Source organism: Lagopus muta, chromosome 25 (assembly GCF_023343835.1).
Source record: "Lagopus muta isolate bLagMut1 chromosome 25, bLagMut1 primary, whole genome shotgun sequence".
NCBI lineage: Eukaryota > Metazoa > Chordata > Aves > Galliformes > Phasianidae > Lagopus > Lagopus muta.
The window spans coordinates 2,039,464-2,065,932 of record NC_064457.1 but is presented as its reverse complement, the minus strand read 5'-3'; the positions used below and the strand labels follow the sequence as shown (position 1 = coordinate 2,065,932).

Here is a 26,469-nt window from a genome sequence, read left to right as displayed (position 1 = left end):
TTATCTTCCTTCAGGCTCATCCAGGTCTGCCCCCATGCGCTTTGCAAAGACCAAAGGTCTCCAAGCTATGTTTTCCGACCCTCCCACCACCCTACAAGGACTCCTGGAAATAGCACAAACACAGAAGTTCAGAGCAAATTCCTGCCTTCAAACTTCTTATCGGTTTCGCTAAAAAGCGTTGGGAATTAGTTTCCCAACGAAGACAGCAACACAGTAATGCCACATTATAAATAAAGATGAATAGATAATACACATTGGGAAAATATCACCGTGCTGCCCCGGGGCTGAGAGAGTGAATAGAGGGCTACAGAGAAAAGCATGGGTGGGATGTGGTGCTGCAGTGTTATGGGGTGGGCTTCCAGGGCTGGGAATAAGGCTGGGGGCTGTGCTGTGCACTGTGATGAGGGCCAAGGCCACCTCTGGAGAGCAGGAAGGGAGAAGGGATGAGTGGAAGCTGAGGGCTCCCTCTGGTTCTCCATGCAGCCAATGGGATTTGGGCATGTAGAAGCTTTTAGGGCTTTTGAGCACAGCAGGGTTCTCACTCCCATCCCTTGCCAGGTGCTGTTGCAGCCCCAAACCCATCTGCTCTGCACTGAGGGGGTGGTGGGGAGCGATGGGGGGAACAGATCCATCCCCAGCTGTGGTTTAGGGACTGCTGATCATTGCCCCAGGTGAGGTGCAGGAGCACTGGGCTGCTGCAGGCTTGGGCAGCAACATTTTGCCATTCAGGGGAAAACTGCTCTCTTGATTTAGAAAGCCAGGGAGGGACTGCCTGTAAAACCTTCCCCTTTTTCCTTATGTGGGGGTTAACACAGGCTGCAGAATGTGTGGGGTGCTGTAAAACCCAGAGCCTGTGCTGGGCAGGCAGTTATTCCTATGGTATGGGACTCAGATGGTGATTTTGGGGTTGATTTCACCTATTCAGCCATTCCCAATTGGGCTGGGGGTAGAAGATCCCACAATCTCAGAGTGATCTCTTTGCACTGCCGTACCCTTTGGTGTTGGGGTACAGATGGGAATCACACAGAGGTCAGTGCTGGGGGAGATGCACAGCAGTGAGGAGAGTGGAGGACATGGGGGAGACGGGGGTACATGGTAAGGGGCTGCATGGCATGGGGCCATGGGGCTGCCCTGCTGCTGTGCTTTGATTTGGGCTCCTGATAGGAGATCTTGGCTCTTGGGTGTCCTTGATGAAACCATGGGGTCAGAGTGATGGGGCTGTGTTTGGGTGTCTGTCATGGGGCAAAGGCTCTGAGCACCCTGAATGCAGGGCTCTGAACCAGGAGGGTTCACATCCCACCCATAAGGAAAGGCAACAGAGGGATGCAACATTCCCCAAACTCACACAGATCTGATTTCCATTACTGTCAAAGTGTCCCAACCTGGTTTTGATTACCCTCCTTGATTTCCATGCCTGTAATTTCTCCTAATGCCTCTCTCCAACCGTTCCCCCGCTCTTTTTCAGCTGTTAATCTCCAGCCCCAAGCTCTCCTTTCCTTCCTTATCCCCATCCTTTTTGTGCCATCCATCACCATGCACAGAGGGGGGGGTCACAGTGCTGTGGGGACGAACCTCGGGTTCCTTATAAGGACAGCCCAAAGGAATCTCCCATCAGCAGAGCCCACGCTGTCCAGGAAATTCAATCCTTCCTCGGGATGGAGCAATGGCAAAATCGTGAGATGGTAAAAATAGAGCCGTGGTTTCCCTCCCTGAGAAAGCAAAGCAGTTGTGCACGATTTACAATAACACTCAGAGCCAGGCAGGGGGGGAGAAAATCGCTCCTCGTGGTGCATATAATAAAGGACATAAATATGTCTGCAGCAGCAACATTATCAATATTTTTCTGCTTAAGTTATGGATTAGTTCCACATGCCAGGGGCAGGGCTGGCTTTCTTCTCACCAGCCTGGCTTTTGGGAACTGATTGATTCACTTTTGTTGCTGATGGATCAAGAATTTTGCTCTTAGGAGGAAATGAATGTCAAATCCTTCATGGCATCGATGAGGATGGAGCAGGGCAGGCGGGAGGAGCAGAGTGAGGCAGGATGGGGCTTCTTTCCCTTTCCCTCTTCTCCTTCTCTTCTGCTCCTCTCCTCTCCTTTCCTTCTCATTTCCTTCCCCTCTTCCATTCCTTCCCCTTCCTTCCCTTTCTCTTCTCCCATCCCCTATCCTTTCCCCTTCCACATCCCCCTACTTCATTTCAAAGTAGATATTTATTTTAATTCCTTCTGTACTCAGACCATTATAGAATGCTTTCCAAACTGTTTAGCAGCATGCACGTAGCCCAGACAGGATCCAGAGGCAGTTCTGCCCCCCTCTTCCCCTTTTCTATCATCACAATGAGCCCAATTCAAAACATTGCAACATTGCCAACTCTGCTGTGCCCCAGTTTCCCCATGTGTAAAGCAGTGGAGCTGATCCCTGCCTCTCACAGGTATTTGGGAAGCCAAGCTGCTTTCTTGCCACGTGCTCAGGGATGCTGGCACTGAGTTTATTACTTGGTAAAACTAGAACTGCCAGTCCACAGCTCAGAGTGTTTTGTGCTCTGCCAGTCTCAGGGCTGTTGCCTGTCTCCATATCAATGCCATGGGGACAGGGACACGCAGCAACCCCCACCCACCTCAAACTCACCCACTTTGCCTTCCTTCATCCAAATACCAAAAACCCAGCAAGCCTCCAGGCAGCAAAACTGACCCATGGAGAGCACTGACAGCGCTGTGCTGCTGCTCCTTCCTTCTTGCAGCTGTCAGGAAGCAGCCCAGACATCCACCTGGGGCTGCTATTCCCATTTTTCTCCCTTTGCTGCCGCACTCAGGACCCCACCCCACTGTGCCCACCTGTACTCCCCCATCCCAACTCTCTCCCAACAGTAAGATCCATCACCACACCTGCCCTGCTGCCCATCTCTCATCCTGCATCCCGGTCACTGGCCCTGTAGGGCGTTAAATTCACTTTGTTTCCCATTTCTCCCCTCTCTGTGCATTTCTGGCCCAGTCCCGTGACATCTGCAGTGAGCAGGGGGTGTAGGTTTGGGGCAGGGGTTGGAGCAGGGGGAGTTTTCCCGTTCAGTAGAGCAGCTGCAGTGCCCCAATCCCATTTATTTTCCTTCTTGCTGGTGCTCCTCAGGTTTTGCTGAAGTCACTGCTGTGCAATTCCCAAAAACAAATTTCCCATCCTGCTCCTCCCTCCATCCAACTCCATGGAGCCCCCCCCAAATCACAAAGCAGGGCAGCACCTCCTCCTGCGTCAGGAATCCCATCTCCCAGGGATGAAAGCAGATTTTCCTCTGAGCTTTCCTCAAATCTGGGATATGAGTTCCCTCACTCCTTTCCCCCAAAATCAGGGGACAGTGGGATGCAGCAGCTGGGAGCAACCTGAGCATCTCACACAGCATCCCAGCTCCTCCAAGTACCGCTGGAATGGAGCACTGCATCATCCTTCACCTCTCCAGGCTTTCTCCAATCCTTTAATTAGGATAATAAACTCCATCAGATTACAGATTCCTAATGAACTCAGCTAAAGCACTGCATGTGATGGATGCTGCCCTGTTGTAACGTCTCATGGATGCAGGGCTAACCTACAAGGAGCTCGAGTAGAATATATGTACACATATGATTTATATTTCTTCCTTTTTGCCCCCAAATTGCACAGTGCACAGGACTGGAAGGGGAGCACAGAGTGCCCTTGGTATCAGGCAGTCCCTGTGCCCTGTGGTTTTGATTAAAATGCAAAACAGCCAGTGGAAAACAAAGAGAGCCATGGAGCTGGGTTTGTTTAACCGGGATAATGATGCTGTTGATGATGTCAGCAAACTGGGGGGTCTTGAGTGACCCCCGACGGCCCCGTTCCTCTGATTGCTGTGTGGTTCCTCCAGACCTGTCCCGCTGATGGATGAGCCCTTCCCATTGCCTTCAGCAAGGGCAAAAGGTGATGCCTGTGCCTCCCCTTGAGATTTGGGATGACTTTGGGGCTTTTTGGAGCCAGGCTGGGGGCTATGAGGTGGGGGCAGCTCTGGCTGCAGGGTCTCTCCAGCGCCAGAACTGCTTTACATCAATGCCCCCCAGAGCTCACTGTTGAGGGTCTGCCTTGGGTAATCTGGGGGTTCACACCTCAATTTGACTCCTAGCAGAGATAGTGCAAGGGATAAACCATAAAGGATGGAAGCAGAGATTGCAAATGAAGCCCCGAGCTGATGCTTGGAGGTACTGTCCCTATGGCAACTGCTTTCAGCGCCCCATCCGCAGCGCCCGCACCATTCATCTCCTTTTGTGTGCATCTGTGCACAAAAGAGGGACAGGGAACCTCCCAGAAAGGGTATATGGGAGCTGAGGGGGCTTTGAGGGGAGGAGGGAAAGGGGGGGATTTGCCTGCAAAGCTGTGGGGGCCCAGCTGTGACCCCTTCTCCCACATACTGGGGTGTCAGATGGCCAGATTCCAGACCCCCAAATGCTTCCTTCCACCTCCAGCACCCCCAGGTTTAGGGAACAGCTTGGGGAGCTTTCAGTCTTTGTGTCACTTGGTTGAGACCCTTTTCTATGCTTTTTCTTCCAATTTGGAGGGTGCTGTTATAGCCCCCATCCAGTGATCTCAGCATGGCCCAGATGGGAATCCCCACAGCACAGTCTAGCTGGGCTGAGTTAAGGGCTTGACAGTGGGTGGGTGAAAGGAAGCGATGCTGGGAGGGCAAGGGCATTGCTCTTGGTAGAAAAGCAGAACTTGTGCTGCTTATGAGTGAGTTTTCATGGTGTTATTGGAGTGTTGCTCCTGCTTGAGCCTCTTAGAAAGCCTACAGGCTCTATCTTTTTGCAAGCACTGCAAGTTGGAGGCCCAGAGCGATCGTGGCCCTTCCCAGGGCTCGGCTGGATGCATTAACCAGCAGTGGTGTGGTTGGGGGAAATGCATTTCCATCCATCTCCCTGCAGGAGAGGGACTCTGATTAACGCCTGGCAGCGAAGCGCTCATCACAGTGAGGAGAGTAATGGAGAGAGGGGCTCCTTCCAGGCTCATCGCTATTCCTGCAGGGAATAAATCGCTGAGAATTACTGCTGAGAGCTGAGGGAGGGAGCGGGATGGGGGTGAAGGATGTGGGTGAATGCATCTGCTCCCCCTGGGTGGTGTCCCCAGGCAGGAGGGTGAAGCCCTGGGGCTACTGTGGGTTGTGCTTGGGGAAATGTCACCCTGGAGTGAGACCTCTCATATTATCTGGCAGAATGAAACCCGTAAATAGGGAGGGTGTGGGCTGAGCTGCAGCAGAGGAGCTCAGGGTACTGATGTGGGGCTGGGAGGAGTGGGACAGCAGCTCCTGGTCCCACGGTGCTGAGCCTGGCACTGAGCCGATGCTTGGCCTCAGCTTCCACGCATCTCCAGAGCATCTTCCCAGCAGTTCTGATTGAATCAAAAGGGAGCTAATTTCCCAGTGTGCTGAGATGATGAGCTAAACTAATTGCTGCCTTCATTCCCTATGCAAATCAGCCAGTCGCTGGCCTGTGCTAACAAAGCCTGCAGCATCTGCAAGGAGCTGGGCTGTGTGCGCTGATTGCTGCTGACCCAGCTCTGTGTCTGCTGCCTTTATGGCATCCACACAGATCCCAGCTCCATCCCCTCTAGCACCCTGCTCAGAGTCAGCCTCTGCCCTTTCAGCATTATGGTCTCAATCACATTGTGGGTTTTTTGTTTGGTTAAATGAACTCTTTTGCAGTGGGTTATGGCTTAGCAGCTGTCTGGCGGGCAGTCTGCAAGCCCAAACCGGAGCCAAGGAAGGAAACAGTGCGTTGTGCTCTGGAAATCAGGTGAGAGCTTTAGAAAGGTCAGATGAATGAAGATCAATTGGCTCAGAGTAATCTGATTGGGATGAGAAGCGCTGTCTGCGGGAGATGCAGCTCTTCCTCAGACCTGCTGGAATTCTCCAAGTAAACAACGCTGAGGGCAGGGAGGAAATTGGTAAATGCAATTTTATCCTGGCTTCTAGAAAGGTTTTAATGAGGTCCATAACATGGGATGGAAATACAGCTGCCAGGGGCTGGATGTTTGCAGCGGTGACCCGGGCGAGGAGAAAAGCCACCAGGGAGGAGCAGTGCCCAGTTTACGGTGTTTTAGTGATTAACCTTCACGGGAACTCCCCAGCTGCAGGTGCTGGGATGCCTCAGCGAGGTCCCTCTGCCCCACGCTGCTGCAGGATGCTTTAACATCTTAATAAATCGCGGGCGGTTTGCTCCGAGAGCCGTGCAGCCCGACGCTCGCTGCACATTGGAGCCGGGCGGGAGGCACAGGATGCTGGGCTGCAGACTCCCCCGGGAGCCTCGAGACAGGCTGAGAGCAAACAAACCATTACGGCGGCTGCTGTCGCCAAAACTCTCCCCTGTGTTCTCTCCGCCGCGCGCAAACAGCACAACAAACACGCACGTGTCCGCAGATCGTGCTCGGCTGGGGGGAGCTGGGGGCTGTGCTTGGATATGGGGGGGTCAGGGATGAATTTCTGCTGGGATGGGCTGAAGTGGGTGGGGGGGATGTGCAGGGCAGGAGTTGGGCGTTTGGAGAAGTTCAAGGTTCCTTCCAACCCGTTCTATTCTCTGGAGCATCCCTTGTGTGGATGCAAGGAGTCAAACCAAAGACCTGCTGCATTTTCTGGCAGTTGGAGCATGAGAGCAACTCGGGGTGGCTTTTTTTTTACCCACCTCCACCAACCCCAGGCACAAGAAGGTATAAGGGATCCATTCATCACCTCCCAGGGGTGGCTCAGCCCCCCAACCCCCACTCCTCCCCAGAGGGTGGGGGCCACAGATCCCTTATTCTGCCCTCTGGGTGCCTCTGAAGTCCTGGGCAGCCCCAGATGGACAAGGGATAGACCCGGAACCCTGCTGAAACCTGAGCTGAAGCCGCTGGCAGTGATGGATGGGCTGGGGGCAGGCGGCCGCTTCTGAACCTCTCCTTGTTGTAAAAGCATTACGGCTCCCTGGCTAATAAAGAGAGGGATTTGCTGAAGCTGCTCGAGGTCCCATTTTCTCTGGAACCCATTTCCATGGCATGAATCACCAAGAGGAATGAACTCAATTAGTTCAGACAGAAGCAGGAGATAAATCAGGTCCCATTAGAAAACCCTGAGGTTAATTTATGGCCCCGAGCAGCACTGGCTGTCTCCCTTCTCTCTTCCCCATAAGCAACCTGCTTCAGAGCGAGCCAAGAGCAAGATGGGACCACTGTTATCTTTCCCTGCCATGGGAGATGCTCTGGAGCTATTCAACCAGCTCAGCCCTTTGCCTTGACCAGATGACCCAGATCCGCCAGAGCAGCATTTTTGGTGTGTTTTTTTTTGTGTGTGTGTGTGCAGGGAGCATTCATTCATTCTCTTGTTCATTCATTCACTGAGTGTTTCCTGCGAAGGGATGCTTGGAAGAAAGCAGGAGCCTTCCAAGAAATCTGGGCTGGCATTTCCTTTGCAGCAGCCCACAGCCTGGATGCTGGAGCTTTGCCCCATTGCTATGTAAAGGAGTTACATGGGGATGCATCCTGCTCTCCCAACCCCTCTCTTTTGATGATTGGATCCCTGTTAGAAGGAGAGGTGCTGCTGATGGGGGGGAGAGCTCTGGGAGGAGCCAATGAATACAAGCCTGGTCTCTGCCCCTCCTGTAAGCCCTGAACCTGGAGCTGGGCACTTGGTGAGTGCAGTGAAGCTGCACTTTTACAGCAGGAACGAGATCAAGATGCTCCTATGAATAATGCAGCTGCTCTGGTCTCCTTCCAGTCAATGGAGAGGGACAGGAATCTTCCGATGACAATTTATATCTTAGACTGAATCATTGCCAAGGATGAAAGAGGCATCTCCATCCTTGGCTGAGGGATCTGAACACAGCCAACAGCCCAGGGCAGGTGCAAAAGCTGGCTGCTCTTTGCACACCCCTTTCCTCTCAGAAGAGCAGTGGGCTTCCTTAGAGGAGATCGCCCATGTGGGCACGGTGCCTGCTTGCTTTGTGTGCAGTGGGCAAAATAAAAAATAAATAGCTGGTGCACTTCAACCATTAGCACGCAGGAAATCTAATTACAGAGCATCCTTTGCACCAACTCCAGCATGAATGAGTACTGCAGCTCTGAAGCTGATTTGGGCCCATCTGGGGGTGGTTTTTGCCTCCTGGGGGTGAAGAAGGAAATGCTTTTCTTGCTGTAGCTGCCAAGAAAGATTCTGAGTGGGAAAGCTTGGGAGAAGCCTCCAGCAGCAGCTGTGGTGCTCACGGGCTGCAGCCTTGTGCCACGGCACTGGTTCTTGTCTGGATGGATGAAGCAGATCCCAGTGCAGAAACTGGCTCTCACCTTGCACATGGACAGCCCTGGAACTGCACTGTTGCATCCCATGGCTGAGCAGCTCCTGCTGCACAGGTGGATAATGAGAGGAGCAACCAGAAAAATGCATTTCCCCCCACATTTGTTTCTGAGAGGTGTGGGGTCGCTTGAACAGCAAGAAGCATTTCTCACTACTCAGATGCCTGGATGTGGAGATTTCAGTTTGTTTTGGCTGGAGGTCTTTGTTGGGGATGGGAACATGATCCACTGTCACGTCCTTTCTCATCAGCTTGAGCACTTGGCTTGACTGTGCTGCATAAACAACTTACCCCCAACTCAGCAGCTACTCCTTGTTCCAGATTTCTGAAATATCCCTTGTTTCCTTTCTATTTCCTTTCTGTCTCTGATGCTTGTTTAACCAGCCGGAGCTTGGAAAGCTTTTAATGATCCTTTGCACAGCATCCACCGTGTCAAAGCTGGGTCATGCTTTGCTATCCTGCATCTTCTGCTCTCAGCAGGTTTCCCTGGGACTCCCAGAGAGTTGATCCAGGAGTGAGAAGCATCTTTCATCCCCCATCTCTGGTGTGGTCTGACAGAGGTGGGCATGGAGGTGGGGCAGGAGCTTCCCTTTGGCTCCTGCATCCCACTCCACATTCAGCATCCCTGCTCATATCCAGCATCCTGGTCTATGCCCTGTCAGAAACAGCAGCCGTGCTGAGATGCAAACCAGCTGATGGCAGCCTGTGCTGGGCAGCTCAGCTCAGAGACTGCATTAATTGTGGGAAGCAGTGGCTGCAGGGCACAGACAGAGGAGCTGGAGGCAGTGATTGATCCGTCTGCTGCGGTGTCCTAGGGTCCTGCCGTGAGCCCAGGCAGGCACTGACAGCACTCTGCTGCAGGACAGCAGTGCCTGTGCCATGCAGGGTGGGTGACAGCACCCTGACAGCACTTGGGTTTTTGGGGGGGCAGCTAGGATGTGATGCTGCATGGCTCAGCACTGAGCCCTGCTGATGCTCTCTGAGAAACTCCCATGAAAATCTACATTTCCAGCACCTCCTAGGAACATCAAAACTCAGCAAAACCATGCAGCCTGCTTTTATTTTTCCCCTTTTTGAATTTAATTTATAAAAGAAAAAGAAAAAATAAACAAAACAAAACTGTGCATCCCCCCCCAGTCGCCATCTGTCCCATAGAAAGTGGCTCTGGCACGTTCCCCTCCAGGCAGCCATTCCTGGGCTGCTCCATCCCCATGCCTGCATCCCCAGTGCCACACAGGGACCAGCCCTCACCCCTTCCATATCCACAAGCTCCAAGGGCAGCAAAGCTGCCATAAAACAGAAAACCTTGGGAAAAAAACTCTTCCATTAACGTGTCCCTGGAGTAACCAGAGCCGACCCCGGCACACTGGGGCTCTCCATCACGGCGAATTAACGCACGCTCCCTGGATAATGTTGCAGAGTTTGGGGCAATCTGCAGCTAACAGTTTCCCAAAGATATTAAGGGCTGGCAGGGATTTGGGTAAAAGCAACAGCTTTGCTTCGTGCTTTTCCAGACTGATCATCCTTTCCCCTGCAGCTGCCTGTGGCAAGGACACAGAAAAGGGAAGAGAGATGAAAAGGATGGCGTGGGATTCCCCCAACCTCAGCCCCAGCTCACTCCAACCACCTTCTCTATCCATGCTCTCACCAAGCTCTGGGCAGTGGGGTGTGTGCAGGAAGGAGGTAGTGACCTAAACACACCATCTCAATCAGACCCCCAGATATCCCCATCTCTGCCCAACCCTCTGTCAAGCAGCGTTGGGAATGGCCACAAGCTTAATATTTATTAACCATCATAAAACCTCCATTCTGAGGCCCCAGGGAGCAAAGCTGCTGCAGTTCAGACTTCCGAGCCACTGCCTGGGGATGTGACCCCATGTCGGGGGGCTTTGCATGGAGTAGGGACATTGGGATGCTGATGGCCCTTATTACTGCCTAGTGCATCCATGAAGCATCCAGCCGTCCTGATGGGGTTTGGCCATTTAGTGGGTTCTTTCCCCCTGGTTCTGCCTACCTCACCTGCTTGGGATGAAAGATCAGCTTTGGAAGAGGGGGAGAGCAGAGGTCCTCACCATCAGTCTGTTTAACTGGCAGAGAGCACAAGGCTTAATTGAATTCAATGATTTAAGGGTTTCTCTTCTGCTGCAGAGGTGCTGAACAGCTGTGACCACGTCCCAGCTTCAGAGGGAGGGGTTTCTGTTCCCCACCATGCCGTCGCCCATCCCGAGCACCTTCACGGATAATTAATCCTTCATCCGAGCAATAAAAGAATACTTTCTCCCTGCTTTCCTTCCCTTTTGCAAATCAATTCCAGGCATCGGGAACAGCAGCTCCAAGCTCTGCAAGATTATGCTCCTCCAGGTCCGGGACCACAAGCAATGGATTCTGCACTCCCAGCTCCTCTGGTTGGCTCTGCCATTAGCCCGGCAGATTGCTCAATTAGCGGCAATTTGAAAACTGAGCTCGGACCCTAATGCAGAGCCCTGGGCTAATTGCGGGGTAATGAACCCCAGCCAGGCTGGCTCCCAGCGCCTGCAGTTCTTGCTCTGAGGGATTTTGGCTATGGGTGCGAGCTGCTCTTCGAACCACTCCTCTCTCCCCAAGCAGTGCTCCAATGTTGGAGGGCTGCATGCCAAAACGCCTCTGCCGGGGGCTGTCAGCAGCTGAGCCCTCACTCAGGATCCTGTGCGTGCAGGTGGCACATCCCAAGCACATCCTCAACACCACAGCCTCCCCTTGCCATGTCCATCTCCAGCACAGACGTTGATCTCCTGCCTCTGTCTCCAGAGGATCTGAGAGATTCGGGCTCTCCCGAGACCTGTGCAGGGCTCTGCCTCCCTTTACACCGTCCCCTGGGACCCATTGAGCCCTGGAAAGTCTGGCTCCAATAAACTTCAAAGCTTCCTCCATGCGCGGCCATTAGACAAAGTGTTTTTTTCATCCCTGTTTCGTGCTCAGATTCATTATTTCTGCTCCCTGCTGCTGAGGCTCCCCCCAAGAAACTGCCAAGGGGCAGAGCTGGGGGGCCAGGGGCTCCCTGCCATGGGGCAAGGTTTGCCATGAAGTGCACAGATCTGATTTTCAGCTCTGCAGAAAGCAAAGCAAAAAATGGGGGGACTGGGCATGATGCATCCTCTGTGCAAGGAATTATCCTGCAAACGAGAGCACAGAGGGGCAGCAATGGGGGGGTGCTGTCTCCAGAGCTTGATATGAGCTCTGCAGATCCCCCGTGGGGCCGGATCCCTCCCTGCTTTGGGGCCAGCTCAGCTTCTAGTGGAAGATTCAAGGACATGAACTGCCACAGGGCTGAAGGACAGAGCTGGGGGCTGCCCAGCGGATGTCCCCCAGCCCCAGGCAGACAAAGAGCCTTTTGGAGGGCTCAGCCGAATGGGATGAAAATGCTCATAATTGGCTTTCTCAGCATCTTTCGCCCTATGCTTTGTGATCTGGAAGAGCAGATGAGTTAAGGATGGGTTGGAACAGCCCCTGAGCTGCCTCTTTCCCAGTATCTGCAAATTAAACATGATGTGTGTCAGTGGGGAATTTGGAGAATCAATTGGCAGACAATTAAAGTGCATTGAGATCTGGGTGTATGGAGAAAGAGGCAGCAGAAAGCGTTGGTCTCGGAGAGGTCCTGGTCGTTAGCGGTGCCGGGGAATGAAGATGCTGGGACAGAGCCATCGGGGAAGTAATGCCTGGGGACTGGTGGAAATGCATTTGGCAGAGAAAGCCCCAATCCTTTTAGAAGCTCACAGACTTAAAGGGAAGGGTTCAGGTGGTGTTTGGCTGGAACTCACATGGCAACTGCCAAAATCTTCGCCTTGGCTCAACCTCGGCCTTGGGCACAGCAATGGGATGATTGTGCCCATGACCATGAGGTGAAGGCATGAGGTGAAGGTGAAACTTTTTGCTTTTGCAGAATCCCTCAAAACACCCCCCAAAATTCTGCTGCACGTTGCTGAGATAACCATTGCCAATATGAGCTCCAAGAGCCACTGCAGGACCCCAGCCTGGGGTCATGTCAGCAGCACAGAATCACAGAATGCCCTCAGTTGGAAGGGACTCATAAAGATCATCAAATCCAACTGCTGGCCCCAGCACGGGGCCTCGCTGCCATTCGGGGACCAGGCGGTGACTCACAGTCCCATGGTTGCTGCGGTCCCCCCCGGGCGCCAGCACTCTGCCTGCAGGACAAAAGCAGCCCAGCCTGACCTCAGCCGGCATTTTGGGGAGGTTTCTTTTCACGTCCGCTTCCACAAAGCGTCGGATTGTTTCCTTCAGCGATAGCATTTCTGCCTCCTACAAAGGGGGGGGAAAGAGGGGGAGGCTCTTCTCCAGGGACTCCTGACAAGTGATAGGAGTGGCACTTGTGCCCATCACCTCCCGGCTGCTGCAGCACGGATCCAGCCCTGTGCTGGCTGTGGCTGTGGGGTGCTCAAAGGGGACGCACAGAGGATGCTCTCCTTGTCCTGCATCCCCTGGGAAGAAACATTTCAGGGCTCCAGCACTGTGCCTCTGGAGGGATGCAGGCTCAAGGGGATGAAGCGACAATGGTAGAGATGGGGGACAGCACCAGAGAAGAAGGGGAATAAAAAGCACACAAACAGATTGCACACACAGGCACACGTGTCGCCGCAGCGGGAAGCGATCAATGCAGCCGCTGGGAACAGCCCGGCGGGACCAGGGTCACACAGACAACAGCAAGCACCTGGGACTAATTGCACTAAATAAATGAGCAATTAAGGATATTACAGGAAGACTAAAACATCCCAGACCTCTCCTTGACCCCCTCGCAGTTCCCCTGGAAACAGCCAGCAGGTCCAGGCTGCTCTGCTCAGCCACTGACAGTGGGATGGGAGCTTTGGACCCCCCCCCCCCCCCCTTCCCCAAGTTGTCAACCTGCTCCTGGGCCAGGGGGCACAGCAGGGCGGGCAGCTGCCTGTAGCAGGGTGAGAATAAGTGTTATTGTGTGAGGGACTGGCACAAAGAGACAGGGCAGGGTTTGTCCCTGTACAGAGGGAGTCCAGCACTGGAGGATTCCAGCTCTGCACAGTGAGTGGAATGTGGTGGTCCTGGTGTGAAAGCAGAAGGCTGGATTGAGTGCTTTGCTCTAGAGCTGTCCCCATAACGCTCAGAACCACACACAGTGCATCAGCACTTCCCAGTGAGGGATATTCCCCTCTGAGAGGACCCCAGCACCATAGACTTCTCCTCAAAGCCTGGCTATGTCTCCCCCAGACAAAGATTTTCTTTCTTAGTTTTGCTTTCAGTACACCAGGGACTGCTCCTGTATCTTCCAGCATACCCACATCCCCAATAAAGTCACTCCCACCACCCAAAAATAGGCTCCAAAAGAGGACCCAGGGCTTCTCCACCACCCCTCTGCCCACCCTCATGCCTGTGCTAGCACAGGGCATCGCCCTGCAGAGCTTCCTGTAACACAGGGGCACAAATAGAAATGCTTTTAGAGCCCCTCTGCAATGGGGTGCAGGGCAGAGTGCAGCCAGCAATGAATATAACATGAATGGCAGCACAGCAAAGCATTGATCACCACTGTGGGTGCACTCCTGGAGGGGGAGGGGGCAGCAGATGGATGGGAGAAGTGATGAAGGTGTCAAAAGAAAGAAAAAAAGGGGAGGGGAAAAGAAGAGAGAGGAGCCCCCAAGGCTGGGGGTAAAGATGACACATAGTGCTGCTTAGGATATGAGCAGCTGAGTGCATCTTCAGGTGAGCATGACTGTGCTGAGCTTTGGGAAGAGGAAAGCCTCCTCATTATGCTCCTCATCATGTGATAGGGAATTAACAAGCAGTTAATGAGCTAATGAGGAGGAGAGTTCAGCCCCTCTTGGGGCTGTAAGTATAGATGTAGTGTCTGACCCTTATTTTTTGGTTTGCACAGCCCTGAGCATCACAGAAGCCTTTGTCTGCAGTGCTGCAATCTTCAGCAGTGGGAGATAAAGAGCAGAAGCTGAGGTACGGCTGAGGCTTTGGGTCGGTGCTGCTGTGGGATGGGTGCTGGGGGGGGTCCCTCCAAGCTGGGCTTTTCCTGCTCCCCCCCACGTCCCCTTTGCTCTCTGAGCACATGCTCAGCCAATAGTCCATTTGTTGGGAAGGAAATAAAAATGTATCCAATTAAAAAGCTGATAGCCACAACGAGAAGAGGGTCAGTGGTTCACTGCTAATGCAAGCAGATTTTCTTCTGATTCATTAAGTCATTAACTCCCTTTTAATTGGAACTCCTTTATGGGGAATGCATTTTACCTTTACAGAGAAAATGGGAATTGAGCAATGGAGTAAACCCTGCTTGCAGCACGCTGTGCTGCTGGGGAGCCAGGTACCTGCTGCTGGTAGCTCTGCTGGAGGCTCAGGATCACATCCTGTGTGTGTTCCAGTGGCAGGATCTGCAGCAGACCCCAAAGCACAGCCCTGTGGGGTAGATGAATGAATAGAAAGGGATGTGGATGAGGCTCCATCCCTTCCCCTTTTCTGTTTTTTCAGCTAAATTGGGGAGGTGGGGGGGAAGGAGCTGGGGAATGGCTGGACGGTGTGAGGAAGGAGCTAGGAAATGGTTGGGTGGTGTGAGGAACATAACAGGGCTGTTGGTTTTAAGGGCCACAGCGTTCCCTTGCTCAGCCCCAGCTTCCTGGGGCTGCTGGCCGGCAATTAGCAGCCATTACAGCCTCGCTGGGAGCAGCACAGGGATTAATGCAGCTGCTTTCAGCCTGCTGTTCTCTGCCACCGAGGAGGAAACTTTGTTAAGCAGCGATAAGCATCGAGAGCAGCATCCAGGCCAGCAGAGCCAGCCTGGCCCCGGTGCCCGCGGCTCTGCCGGACTCTGGGAAGCCCAATGTTTCCAATTCCAGCCACATGGGTGGCTGCTACAAGCGGCTTCACCCCAAAATGTTGCCTGTTGGGATTAGGTATAATCACAGCTTGCTCCAGACCCTCCAGGATTTTCCAGCCTCAGACTCATCACAGCTGTGCCAGGCGGGTTTGCTTCCCCAGGGTGAGTCAGGTGAAGTTGCCCAAATGAAAGACAGGCTCAATTTTAAAGCAGATTAATTAAACTGCATTAAGGCCCTGTGTGGACAGAGTTCAGAATGAAAACAGCCTTTAACTCGATTTCTCTGACTTGCAAATTGTGGCAGGGAAGTCAGCTGAAATCACATTAAGGCCGTTTCCACTCTGAACCGTGTCCTCACAGGGGTTTAATGTAGTTTAACTAATTTGATTTAAATGCTCATTGAGATTAACTGGGTTACATGCCCTGTGTGGGGCTTGGATCTGCTCGGGCTCAGGTCCGGGCAGGAGGAATGTGGTAGCAGTCTGAGCCCCGTCCTGTTGTGTGCAAACCAAAAGCACATTTTGGGTTGGAAAAATTGAATTTCTGCTGAAAGCAATTCTCTCATCTGAAGGATGTCGTGAAACAACAACAGCAACGCACACGTGGAAATGGAGGTGGCTCAGGGAATGCATCGATTGCAAAAAGAATGAGGGGAAAGAAAGGAAACAAAAGCGAAGTCATCGTGCACAAATACCCTCTGCTCAGTGGTTTTTGGCTGCAAGGCTTAGGGCAGGACTGCAGCAGCTTGGGATGCACACCCCTGGGGCTGTTGGCCGATGGGCACTTGAATTCTCCGGCGTTTGCACATCTCATGCCATACATTTTTTTTCTGGGAGCACTCAGGGCTGGGGGACGCTTGGGAGGCTGCACAAGAGGAGGCTTTTTGTTCCTGACATCGCCACGGCTGCATCGCTGGAGGACAATGAGCCGCTTCTTGCAGCCCGGGCTGGCATCTTGGCTTACTAAGGTTTTGCCCTGTGGAGGAATGTTCCCCTAAAATACAGTGGATGGCTGCAGCAGCGTTAAAGACTCCAATGAAGGTGGCAGCTTGCAGTCCTGGGAAAAGGCAATGCTGCCTTTGCTGCCTGTTAGTGGGATTGAGCCCTGTGTTGCTGCGGTACGAAACTCCGTGGCCTCGTTCACATCAATCCCTGGGGTGCAAAGAGGTGTCAAACGCTTCTGGCTGCTTTGCGGAGAGGAAACGCTGCTTTTCCGGCAGTGAGCAGGAGGTCTGTGGGGGTTTAGTGCAGCTGTTGTGTGCTGTGATGGCTTTCAGATCCTATCCTGTCCCATGCGCCGATCGTGGCTCAGGGCTGATGATGCCGGATGGTTTTTATATCTATCTGCCATTTCAGGCTGTGTTTTTGCAATGAGGATGGATTTTCCCACTGAGTTGCACTGGGCTTGAGATGCTGAGTGTGGAGACTGCAGCTTCAAAATAAGCAGAAGAACACAGAACCTCCATCCCAGCTCCGGAGATGTAATTCCCTATCCCCACTGGGAGAATTCAGACTTACTTTCATCCCCCTGAATTTAGAGGCTGGATCAGGGACAATGGGAAACGTGCTGTGTCCCCAACACCGTACAGCAGCACTTCAGCCGGTGCTGCTGCTAGCGTCACCCTGCCTGAAGTGCCCTCCGGCTGTTCCCTGCACAAAGGGCCCATTTTCTTCCAGTTTTGCCATTTTTGAAAGCTGCCTCTGAGCCTTCGCCCCATGGGTGTCATCAACCCTGGGCCGGGGAACAGGGGTGGGGCATAAATGGGGTCCAGCAGATCTGGGGGATTCAGATGCCCCATTGCGATTCAGGGGGGACATTGGGGATTATTGACAAACCAGCTCATCAGTGATCACCCCAGTGCTGTGGTTTGCACTGTGGTTTCTGGGACCTTTCCCAATTATCACCATTTCCATGTGTTGTTTTCCCTCTTTGGGAAATGCTTGTTTTGCATGGTGAGGGAAAAGGAACGGAGCAGCATAATTTGCAGCAGGGGATGTGCCCATAATGGATGCACAGTGTGGAGCCATCCTGGCCAGAGGATGCTCACAAATCCTGACTTCAATGCCTGAATTGTGCCCTAGTGAACCCCACGCTGACAGGCATAAGTATCATGGTGTTTATAATGGCTTTGTCACCGGTTAAGAAGGTATTTGATGAGGCGAAGCAAGACAAAGACCTCCTGGGGCGAAGTCATCCTTTGGGTAAATGCCAGCGCTGGTGAAGGGAGAAGACTACATCTCCCAGGGTGCCCTACGGCCATCATGGCCGCCAGATTGTGTGGTGCTAAATACTACCAATCCCAGAATGCAACGCGGTCCAACATGGCTGACCGGAAGTGCTTCCGGAAGACTACATGTCCCAGCTCCTGGCTGGAGGACTACAGCTCCCAATACGCTGTCACGTTCCGACAGGCTTGGCCCAGCAGAGGTGTGGCCCAGTCAACGGCGGTGACATCGCTTCTGCCGCCCGCTCCTCGCAGCGCTGCGGATCCGGGTCTCTGGAGGGAGCAGCAGCTCACCCAAGGCCTACTGGGCGCCTCGGCAAGGGGTAGTGCGCATGCGTCGGGCCGCGGCACGCGCGCACAGCCTCACTGCGCATGCGTTCTTCAAGCAATCGGCGCGCGAGTTTTCCGGGCGCAGCAACGCGCATGCTTGCCATTCAGGCAGACGGCTGCGCGCTTGCGCGGCAGCAGGGCAGGGCGAGCGGCGGTTTTGCGCATGCGTCCCGCCGTAGGGCGGAAACGCCCATGCGCGGAGCCGCGCGCTCTGAGGCTGAGGAGCAGCCGGTGCCTCGCCCCGCTCCGGGCAGCAGAGGGCAGCGCTGGCGCGGAGCTCTGTGGAGAAGCGAAGTCTTTCTTGTCTTTGCGACACTTGGGCTCCGCGCTGACTGACTCATAAGAACGCTCGAGGCCCAAAGTGAACGTGATTTTATTGTCTGTCGGTTCTGGATGTTCTGGGGTGAGTCATTGCGGGTGATCTAAATGTCCCAGCGTGGTACGTTTAATGTGTAAAAGCACAGATTTCAGCACGTATATAATGGTGAAGGTTGGGGGGGAGGGGTAGGAGAACAATCACAGACAACCAAAGCTGCACCTGTGCAAAATGACAGCGCGAGGCTGCAGTCACCTCTTCATCTCAGCCTGCTCTGCCCACGGAGGGCGGGTGGGATCATTCCCTCATGGGATGCTCTGCTGTGTTGGGCATGGGATGGAGCAGGTTTGGGTTTGGGTTGTGAGACCCCCCCACTGCCAGCTGAGAGGAAAACGACTGCTTTCACATATAGAGGAGGGCAGCAGGACAGCTGAATGGAAATACGGTTATGCTGGGAGTGTAGAACCATGGGGTGGTTAAGAATCATTGAATGATTGGGCTGGAAGAGACCTTAAGGATCATCAGGTTCCAACCTTGTGCCGTGGGCTGGCTGCCCCCCAACAGATCAGGCTGCCCAGAGCCCCATCCAGCCTGGCTTTGGAGACCTCCAGGGATGGGACACCCATGCTTCTCTGGGCAGCAGTGCCAGAGCCTCATCCCCCTGTATGCAAAGAATTTCCTCCTTTCATCCAACCTAAATATCCCCTCGTTTTGTTTAAAACCAGCTCTTCTTGTCCTATCGCTATCAGACTGTGTAAAAAGTCAGTCCTTCTCCTGCTTATAAGCTCTCTTCAAGTGTGGGAATGCCATGATAAGGTCTTCCTGGAGCCTGCTCTAACCTTAACATGCCCAGCTGCCTCAGCCTTTCTTCATAGGAGAGGTGCTCCAGCCCTTTGGTCATCTTCACAGCTCTCCTCTGGAGCCACTCCAACAGCTCAGCGTCCTTCTTGTGTTGGGATTGAGTTGGGTTCCAGTTCTCACCGTATCCTGACGTTCAGTAAGGCAAGCAGCTTCAGCTTTAAAACCAGAAGAGTGTTTTTTCCCTCTCATTCAAGCTAGTCATGTAGAAAACTCCGTGTAACACTTTAAAGAGGTACTGAATGCCAGCACTTGAGGTGCAAATCTTCACTGACATCTTTTTGGTCGTTTCCGTAGAGAAGGTTGTCAATTCTAGGGATGATCTCAAAGGATCTCCAAGGATTTGGTCCATGCTTCATTAAAAAGCATCTACGAGTACGGAAGACAGTGTTGATTTGCAATGAGCATGCTGCTAAATGACATCAGGGCAGGGACCTCTTTGGCACAACAGTCTAACCTTACTGCCTCTCCAGTTTCTATTAGGCTACATAAATTAGATCTGTACAGAACAATTATACAAAAGGGATCATCCTTCCGAAAGTAGGAAAACCTAATTATTTCTTTACTATACGAAAACTCCTTCAGGTTAGCAGTCTTGAATGCTGTTTGTGAACAATGACTCATATGCTTCTGCTCTTAAGGGAGGTGATCAGAGTTTATTTTGCAAAGTTTGGCAGGCAGATTATCTTCCAATTTCATCTTCAGAGCACGCATACTTTTAGGCATCTTCTGGACTGAGTCTAAGCTTCAGCATTCATTTTTAAGGCTTTCAGCTGTATCCTGTCATCACCGTCTTCACCGTTGGAGATGGAACTCATTTCTTGAATATTCAGGAGATCCCCAGTACTGCAAGTCTTCCCTGCGTTACCAGAACTCATTCTGAGGACTCTTTTTGGAAGGTCTTCCTTTCTTGAGCTTATCTTCTGAAGTTTAAGAGGGAGTTTGTTTTTTTCTTCTGCGATATCAATGCAGTCAAGTGAACAAACCTTTTCTTTTCTGGTTTTGTTGTCAACAGGACTATTCCAAGGGGACGACAGAGAGAGGTTTTCTTCTTGCTCTTTGACGCTGTAAGGAGGAGTGGGGACTTCAAATGTAGCATGAAACTGAGAATAATCGACACGGAAAAAGCCATCTTCCAGGGACATCACTGGGAGGAATCTGTGACCCCAAAGAACTTCATCTTCCGTATATGAGGTCCTAGCTTGGCAAGTCATTCCTGTGGAGGCAGAGACAAGAGAATGACGCTGTAACATAAGCAAGTGAGTAGACCAGGGGTGCAGCTTAGGACAGGAGTCACATAAGAATGCTGTGCTTCTCTACGTGCCTGCAGAGGCCAGCTAGAAACTGGCAGAGAGTGTCTCAGATGTATTCTTAAATCAGTAGTGCAGAACCCTATGGCCAAGAAAGCCCTTTAGCATGGTGCAGACCAACGAAGGTTGATATCTTATGATAGGATGTTACAGAGCATTCAAGGATCAACAACTGCCAAGACTGGAGACAAAGACTTACAATTAGAGCACACGTGTCACCACGTTACAATGTCTTACCTGTAGTCTCAACAATTCCTTCAAGGATGACAACTATTTCAAACTGCTCGCTTCTTAGCGATCTTTGTGAGAGACAGAAAAAGGGGCTCTTTGAGTTAATTTCATGACAGATGGTTAATGGAGAAACCAAGAACAGCTGGTCAGCTCCAGTTCCAAATCCGACGTCCAGCTCACACTGGTCTAGTGGCAGAAATTCCCCCTCTGGTGTCTGTCGGGACTAGAGATGGAAAGACAGCTCAGTAAGCACTGTGTGAAGCAAAACACAAGGAGCAATGCAATGGAATTTAAAACTGCCTCTCTGATAACATTATTAGTTCTGCATTGGGTCATCGTGTAGAGATAGGAGTGCTTTGCATGTGAAGTTGATGAATACGACCAGTGTTGGCATTTATCGTGCCTCCTCATGGTCTCATCATCATCTACAGACTTCATTGTGCCATTATATGTATTTTACAAATCACTGACAATAATATCAGGTACCACACTTTCCTCCTTATGGCAGATACTTGTTATGGACATCTTGCAGCAAAAGTTCCCATTGGTGAGAACAGAATCAACAAGTTAGGCATGCTTTCATGAATTGTTTGGATTCACATTATATTATTTTTGTATTTTGTTTTGCAGAAACTACGATGTACATGTAAGGACTTTAAGGTAAGCAGCATAGTAATGGCAAAGCACATCTGGTGAGTCTCATTTGCACAGAGTTGTCCGAATCAGTGTTACTGATGATAATGCTAATGATGCTTCCCTTCCCAATTACTACATGCCACATACCACATGGTATTTCTGATTGGTGTTATTCAGCTAAGTTCCCCATTTGCATCATTTCATTGGTCTATTAAAAATACTGATGGGTTAGGTGTTTTTTTGTTGGTTTTTTTCCTAGCTTCCTAAAATTTTCCTAGCATTCAAAACACAACTGAGAACATGCAGCAGTTCACCAGACAGATCCTCCACTGATGGCTTTAAACTGCTGGAAACTGATTGTTAAAATTAAAGCTTTGCAGAGCCTATTTAAAATCCTATTATTTAAAATCCTTTCTGTTTTATTGCTCGATTAGGAAGCACGTGATCGTTTGAGAAGCTTATTATTGATCATGAATGAGAGATAATTACGTAGCTGCTAGTTTGTTCTGTCTGTTTTGATAAATGTGTTGGTTCCATTACGTGGAAACTCCGTCCATTAGTGATAGGGAACAAGCTGAAGCAAGCAGTTTTGCTGTTGACTCCAATCTAATAGGTTTTCTTCAGGGAAAAGAAAGTTTCTATCTTTAACAACAACAAATCCCAAGCAACAGCTGTACTTTGAGATTGTCTCTCTGATTTCTGGTGTATTAAAAAAGCTGAATATCTCACTGCCTGGCATTTACTGTGATTCCTGAACCAGTTTAGATAGCTGGTGGAGTACTGAGCCTTACTCACGCAATACACTACAATGCATTGTTTTATTTATCTGTTATGTGTTTGGTTTTCTGCTCAAAATAAAGAAGTAAATAAATGTATCTCCTCCTATCTAAATAACCAAAGTTGTCCCTTAGGTAAGAGATGGTTTCTCCACGGCTGAGGAGGACAAGGGACACATCAGCTGACTGCTTCTAAAAGCGTTCTCAGGTATTACAGTGCTTTGAAAGGTAAAACAGAGCAGTAGGAAATAAAAAGGGATCAACCCCCCCTGCTACTTACGATTGTGACACTGTTACATGCAAAGGTGCAATCAAACTACTGCAAAAATATCCCTCCTCTTTTTTTGAGGGAAGCTGCAATCCAGGCTGCAGACAGCACTGCTGTTTTTGTTGCCTGGCTACTGTTCAGCAGGTGCACAGCTGGCAGCATACAGTTTTTGCTCCAAGGCAACAAGGCTTAACATGAACTGTATGAACCACACGTGAGCCTGAAATTTCCCCAAAGTTGTATAGAATGCTATTACCAAAGATGTGCGTATTTGCACAGATCACTGCCTGAATGATCTGTTTCCATCTACAAACAGTTTTTCTCTGGGGAAAAGTCTATTGAGTTGATTTGATTGAAGTAAACAAATCCGGTGAGGATGATTAGAGGTAACAGACCTGGGAGGAAAGCAAAAGGTTGTGCGTGAGGTATTCAGCACCTGCACACGGGACTGATTTATGCAGAGCATGGAGAATTTTGAAGAGGAGCTTATTTGTTAAGTAAAAATAAACGATCCTAAACAAAGAGTTTCACAGCTCTCACACGTTAAGACTTCCAACCATCAACCTCTGTTGCACACAGCTGTGCTCAGAGGAGCACAGAAGGCAGCACAGGACTGTAAACTGCCAGCAGTTTGGAAGGGACGGCTGAGATTCTTTATTTTGACCTCCCACAAAGCCAGATAACTTTCACAGATGAATGCACACTTGAACCAGGACACAAATAGTTAGAAATGCCCCAGCTTTGATTTTCAATGTGGCAAGAGATGGGAAATCCGAAGGTCTACCTGAGTTGCACCAAAGGTTATTTGCCTCACAGTTAAGAAAAAACCCAAACTCCTTAGGTGTGTAGATTTATTCATCTGTACCTTTCTGCCACTGGATTCTACATTCCTCAGCTTTCCAAACCAAGTTCTCCTATGCTACCAGCTGAAGAAGTCTATGGAAAGCTGTCACACCATCATTATGATGGTTATCAGTGAAATCTACTGCATATCCTAGGACATTTGTCATGCCAGCAGTAAATGCCACTCAGACAGACTTAGATTGGTGTACTTTTTTTTTTTTTTAAACAAAGGTAAGACTTCCATTAATCAAACTGAAACATGAAGCTTAATACTAAATACAGCTCCTATCTCAATGGCAAAGTGGGGTAAGGCACACTCCTTCACATTGTGTGACACAAGTAAACATGTTGCTATCTAATCCAACACAGGAGTGTAGCAAGATCAGCTGTCAGCAGCACTGCAGGAAGCACAGCCAAAAGCACAGAGCACAAAACAGGCAGGACTTGCTACAGAGAGATGGTTTGGGAGTTACATCACATCCATCGTGGGCTTACAGGATGCACAAAGGAAGCTGCTGCAAAGCAGCTGATGTAAATTCATCTGCTGCTGGAACAGCTGCTGCCTCTGCTGGGACAGCATGTCCTGTTCAAGGGGCACCTCAACAAACTGCTGAGGATTTAGAAGGCTGAGGGCTACTGTGGGCTAGAAGACACCACTTGTAGTGAGCACTGAGGGTGCAGCTTGTGCACATTTACTTGTCAACATTCTTGTGGCAATAGCTTTGATTTGCCAAAGGTCGCCAAGAAGCTTGAAGACAAATCAAGGGCATTGGTGATCATTTGTAAGAGCTGTAAAAGCTCAGGTATTACTCAGGGATTCACTGCTTAATGTGTGAAACAACTATCGTAAGATGAATCAGTCCTTACCAAATGCTCTCCTGTTTTCTCTACAAACCAGCATTGTGCAGCGATAGAATTATTAGCAGTGCACCAGGCTGTGTGTTCAGTGTGTCATTTCCAAAGAAGTTTACAGTGAATTGCCATCAGTGTAAAAATCACAGCTGTGAAACTGCTCCTGTTCTGCTTTGACTTGCATTCCATCTTGGATGATGGCCAGAAATAAATACTTTAAAGGAGGATTTCTGATCATTTTCGGTGCTAGAAATCAGCAAAAATAATGGATTATCTGGCTTTCTGATTCCTACAAAAATGCTCCATTGTAATTCTCAGCAGTTCTTTTTCATGTACAAATCCAACCGCTTTTTGAATCTTAGTAGAGCTCCATTTTAAAAGGAATTCTTTGACAAGAAAAATTAGCAGCTAAGTCAAGCATTCAGCACAAAGCAGAGGAAAAGCAGTCCTTCACATTTACTGTTGTCTTATCAGCTACTGTATCAGGCTTGTTTCTGCAGATTATTAAAATGACCAAGCAGTTGCTCCGAAAAGAGGATTACCACAGAGAACATGAAACATTTATGACATTCATATTCTGAAATTAACATAATCATCAGGATTCAGCTGCTGATGCAGCCCATCAGGCATGCCCCTGTGACAAGACACAGCTGCTCTGAGCTGTTCTGTTGCTTCCTCTCGACATGCCACTCAACCACACAGTATTTTCCTCCTATTCTATTCTTGCCCAGTGTATCTGAGGTCTCCCATGGCTGCCAAACAGTTCTGCCTCCTCTATTTATCTATTAGTTGAATTTGAGTTCCAGTCCTTTTATTGCATTCTGAATTATACTGACCCTTGTCAGTGCCTAATAGATAGATAGCAGTGAAAATCAAAGGCTTTTCCACTCAAGCTCTGCAGTGCTGGAAGGCCACAGGCAGGACCCATGGGGTAAGGATCTACAAGTGGAAAGCCCCCCTGAGGGACAAAAAGGGGGTTCAGGGCAGCTTGGCTGCTCTTGGGGCAAGTGGTTTCTCTCGACCCGTGCTCTCCCAGCATCACCCACCACAACCTGCTGCCTCATCCTGCTTCCACTCCAGGCCTCACCTTGATCAGCTTGCAGCGGATCTGGGCAGAAACCATGTGGCTGTTGCGGAGGTTGCCGACCCGGAACATGAGGCAGAGCTTGCCATCGCGCTGCGAGACCACTGCGGCACGGCTGAACATGAGGGTCTCAGCTCTCTTTTTGGGCTGCGACATCTTGATGAACATGCAGCCGATGAGGAACGCGTCGACGATGGAGCCCAGCAGTGACTGGAAGAGGAAGAGCACGATGCCCTCAGGGCAGCGCTCGGTAATGTAGCGGTGCCCATAGCCAATGGTGGCTTCGGTCTCTATGAAGAAAAGGAAGGCGGAGGGAAAGTTGTACACGTTGGCCACGCACGGACTGTAGGTGTCATCGTGTGCTCGGTGCAGGTCGCCTCGCAGGTAGGCAATGCCCCACCACATGGAAGCCATGACCAGCCAGGCGACCGTGTAGGTCAGCAGGAAGATGAGCAGGTTCCAACGCCATTTGAGATCCACCAGCGTGGTGAAGAGGTCGGAGAGGTAACGGCTGCTCTCACCCCCCAGGTTCCCGTGTTGCACGTTGCAACGTCCGTTCTTGTCCACAAAGCGCTGCCGCTCTCTGCGGCTACCGGCAGCGGCCGGGCCCACCGCCTGGTACTCATCGCCGAACTTCCTCCTCACTGCAGCCATGCCCTCGCCGGGATGTGGGATGCAGGGATTCCCGTTCAGCCGGAGCCGCCGCCAGCGCTGCCCGCAGCCGACGGGAGAGCCGGGCCGGTGGGCGGCAGCGGGGCGGAGCGGAGCTCGCTGAGTCCCAGGGGATCGGGATGGCAGTGAGGTTCCCCCCCAGCGCCTGGCAGCCCCGCTTTGGTCCACGCAGCCGGCGCCCTGCTGTATCCCAACCTCGTCTCGCTGTAGCAGCCGGGTAGCGGAGTGAGAATAATGACGGGAGCGGCAGCCAGGCATCCGCCGAGAGGCCGAGCTGCCGGCAGCTCCGGGATTTTAAAGGGAATTCCTGAAATAGGTCAGCGTTTAAAGGGATGCGATCATGCTAATGCTTAGCCCGATTTTAAATGAAAATAAAGATTGCAAAGGCAAACGAGGTCTTATCTATCAGAATTAGATAGTAATTACATCTACGAGTTGTGCATTTGTGTTTATGGTCCAATTAGCAGAGATGCTGTTCAGAAGAGCTCCCGAAGAGCTTAAGTGATTTTAATGCAGTTCTCATGTTTTTTAATGGACAGAAAAGATCCGAAATTGGCAATTATTAATTGTGTTAGAAGCTCTAATTGGGGCTAGGCTAGTGATTTTTATTGCCCAGCATATTAATATTTAAAAAGTGTTTTTTCCTCCTCAAAAATAATTAGTATTTTAATTCTCAGTTACATAAGAGCAGCACTGTAATTCAAGTCACTCATTCCAACACCTGATTTTTGGCAAATCATTCTCATTATAAGATAGTGGCTGGTGTTTATTGGCATTTTTAGAAAACAGCCTATAATCACTGGTAATTGTGTGTTGCTTCAGTTCTGAATAAGCCATTAGTGTGTGCAGAGTTTAATGTCAGTGTTTTACCGTGTGCTACAGAAGGATCTTTAAGATGTTCACACCACACAATAG

General features: G+C 50.8%; 1 protein-coding gene and 1 long non-coding RNA gene across 3 annotated transcripts; one reads left to right on the top strand and one right to left on the bottom strand.

Moving 5' to 3' along the window:
* Positions 1-17,722: 17,722 nt before the first annotated feature.
* Positions 17,723-21,844, top strand: LOC125684698 (uncharacterized). Its single transcript, XR_007373318.1, has 4 exons — positions 17,723-18,111; positions 19,898-20,141; positions 21,054-21,083; positions 21,319-21,844. It is a non-coding gene; the product is annotated as an uncharacterized LOC125684698 (long non-coding RNA).
* On the bottom strand, positions 18,122-25,928 carry LOC125684697 (G protein-activated inward rectifier potassium channel 1-like). 2 transcript variants are annotated; one of them, XM_048927082.1, is made up of 3 exons: positions 24,886-25,919; positions 20,430-20,646; positions 18,122-20,098 (listed from the first exon to the last, which is right to left on the bottom strand). In XM_048927082.1, the coding sequence occupies exons 1-3, from the start codon at positions 25,810-25,812 to the stop codon at positions 19,623-19,625; spliced, it is 1,620 nt and encodes a 539-aa protein (XP_048783039.1). In that variant the 5' UTR covers positions 25,813-25,919; the 3' UTR covers positions 18,122-19,622. The 2 variants fall into 2 exon arrangements, with proteins under 2 accessions (XP_048783039.1, XP_048783040.1); XM_048927083.1 differs by lacking the exons at positions 18,122-20,098; positions 20,430-20,646 and adding an exon at positions 21,866-22,498 and having other exon boundaries at positions 24,886-25,928.
* Between the last annotated feature and the right edge of the window lie 541 nt (positions 25,929-26,469).

Bases quoted from the DNA above. Each gene is read 5' to 3' on its own strand.
- LOC125684697 (XM_048927082.1), bottom strand. From the start codon at position 25,812: ATGCCTGGCTGCCGCTCCCGTCATTATTCTCACTCCGCTACCCGGCTG. The intron at 20,647-24,885 runs GTGAGGCCTGGA...TTCCATCTCTAG, and splicing joins TCCGCTGCAAGCTGATCAAG to TCCCGACAGACACCAGAGGG. The intron at 20,099-20,429 runs GTAAGACATTGT...CTGCCTCCACAG, and splicing joins AGGAATTGTTGAGACTACAG to GAATGACTTGCCAAGCTAGG.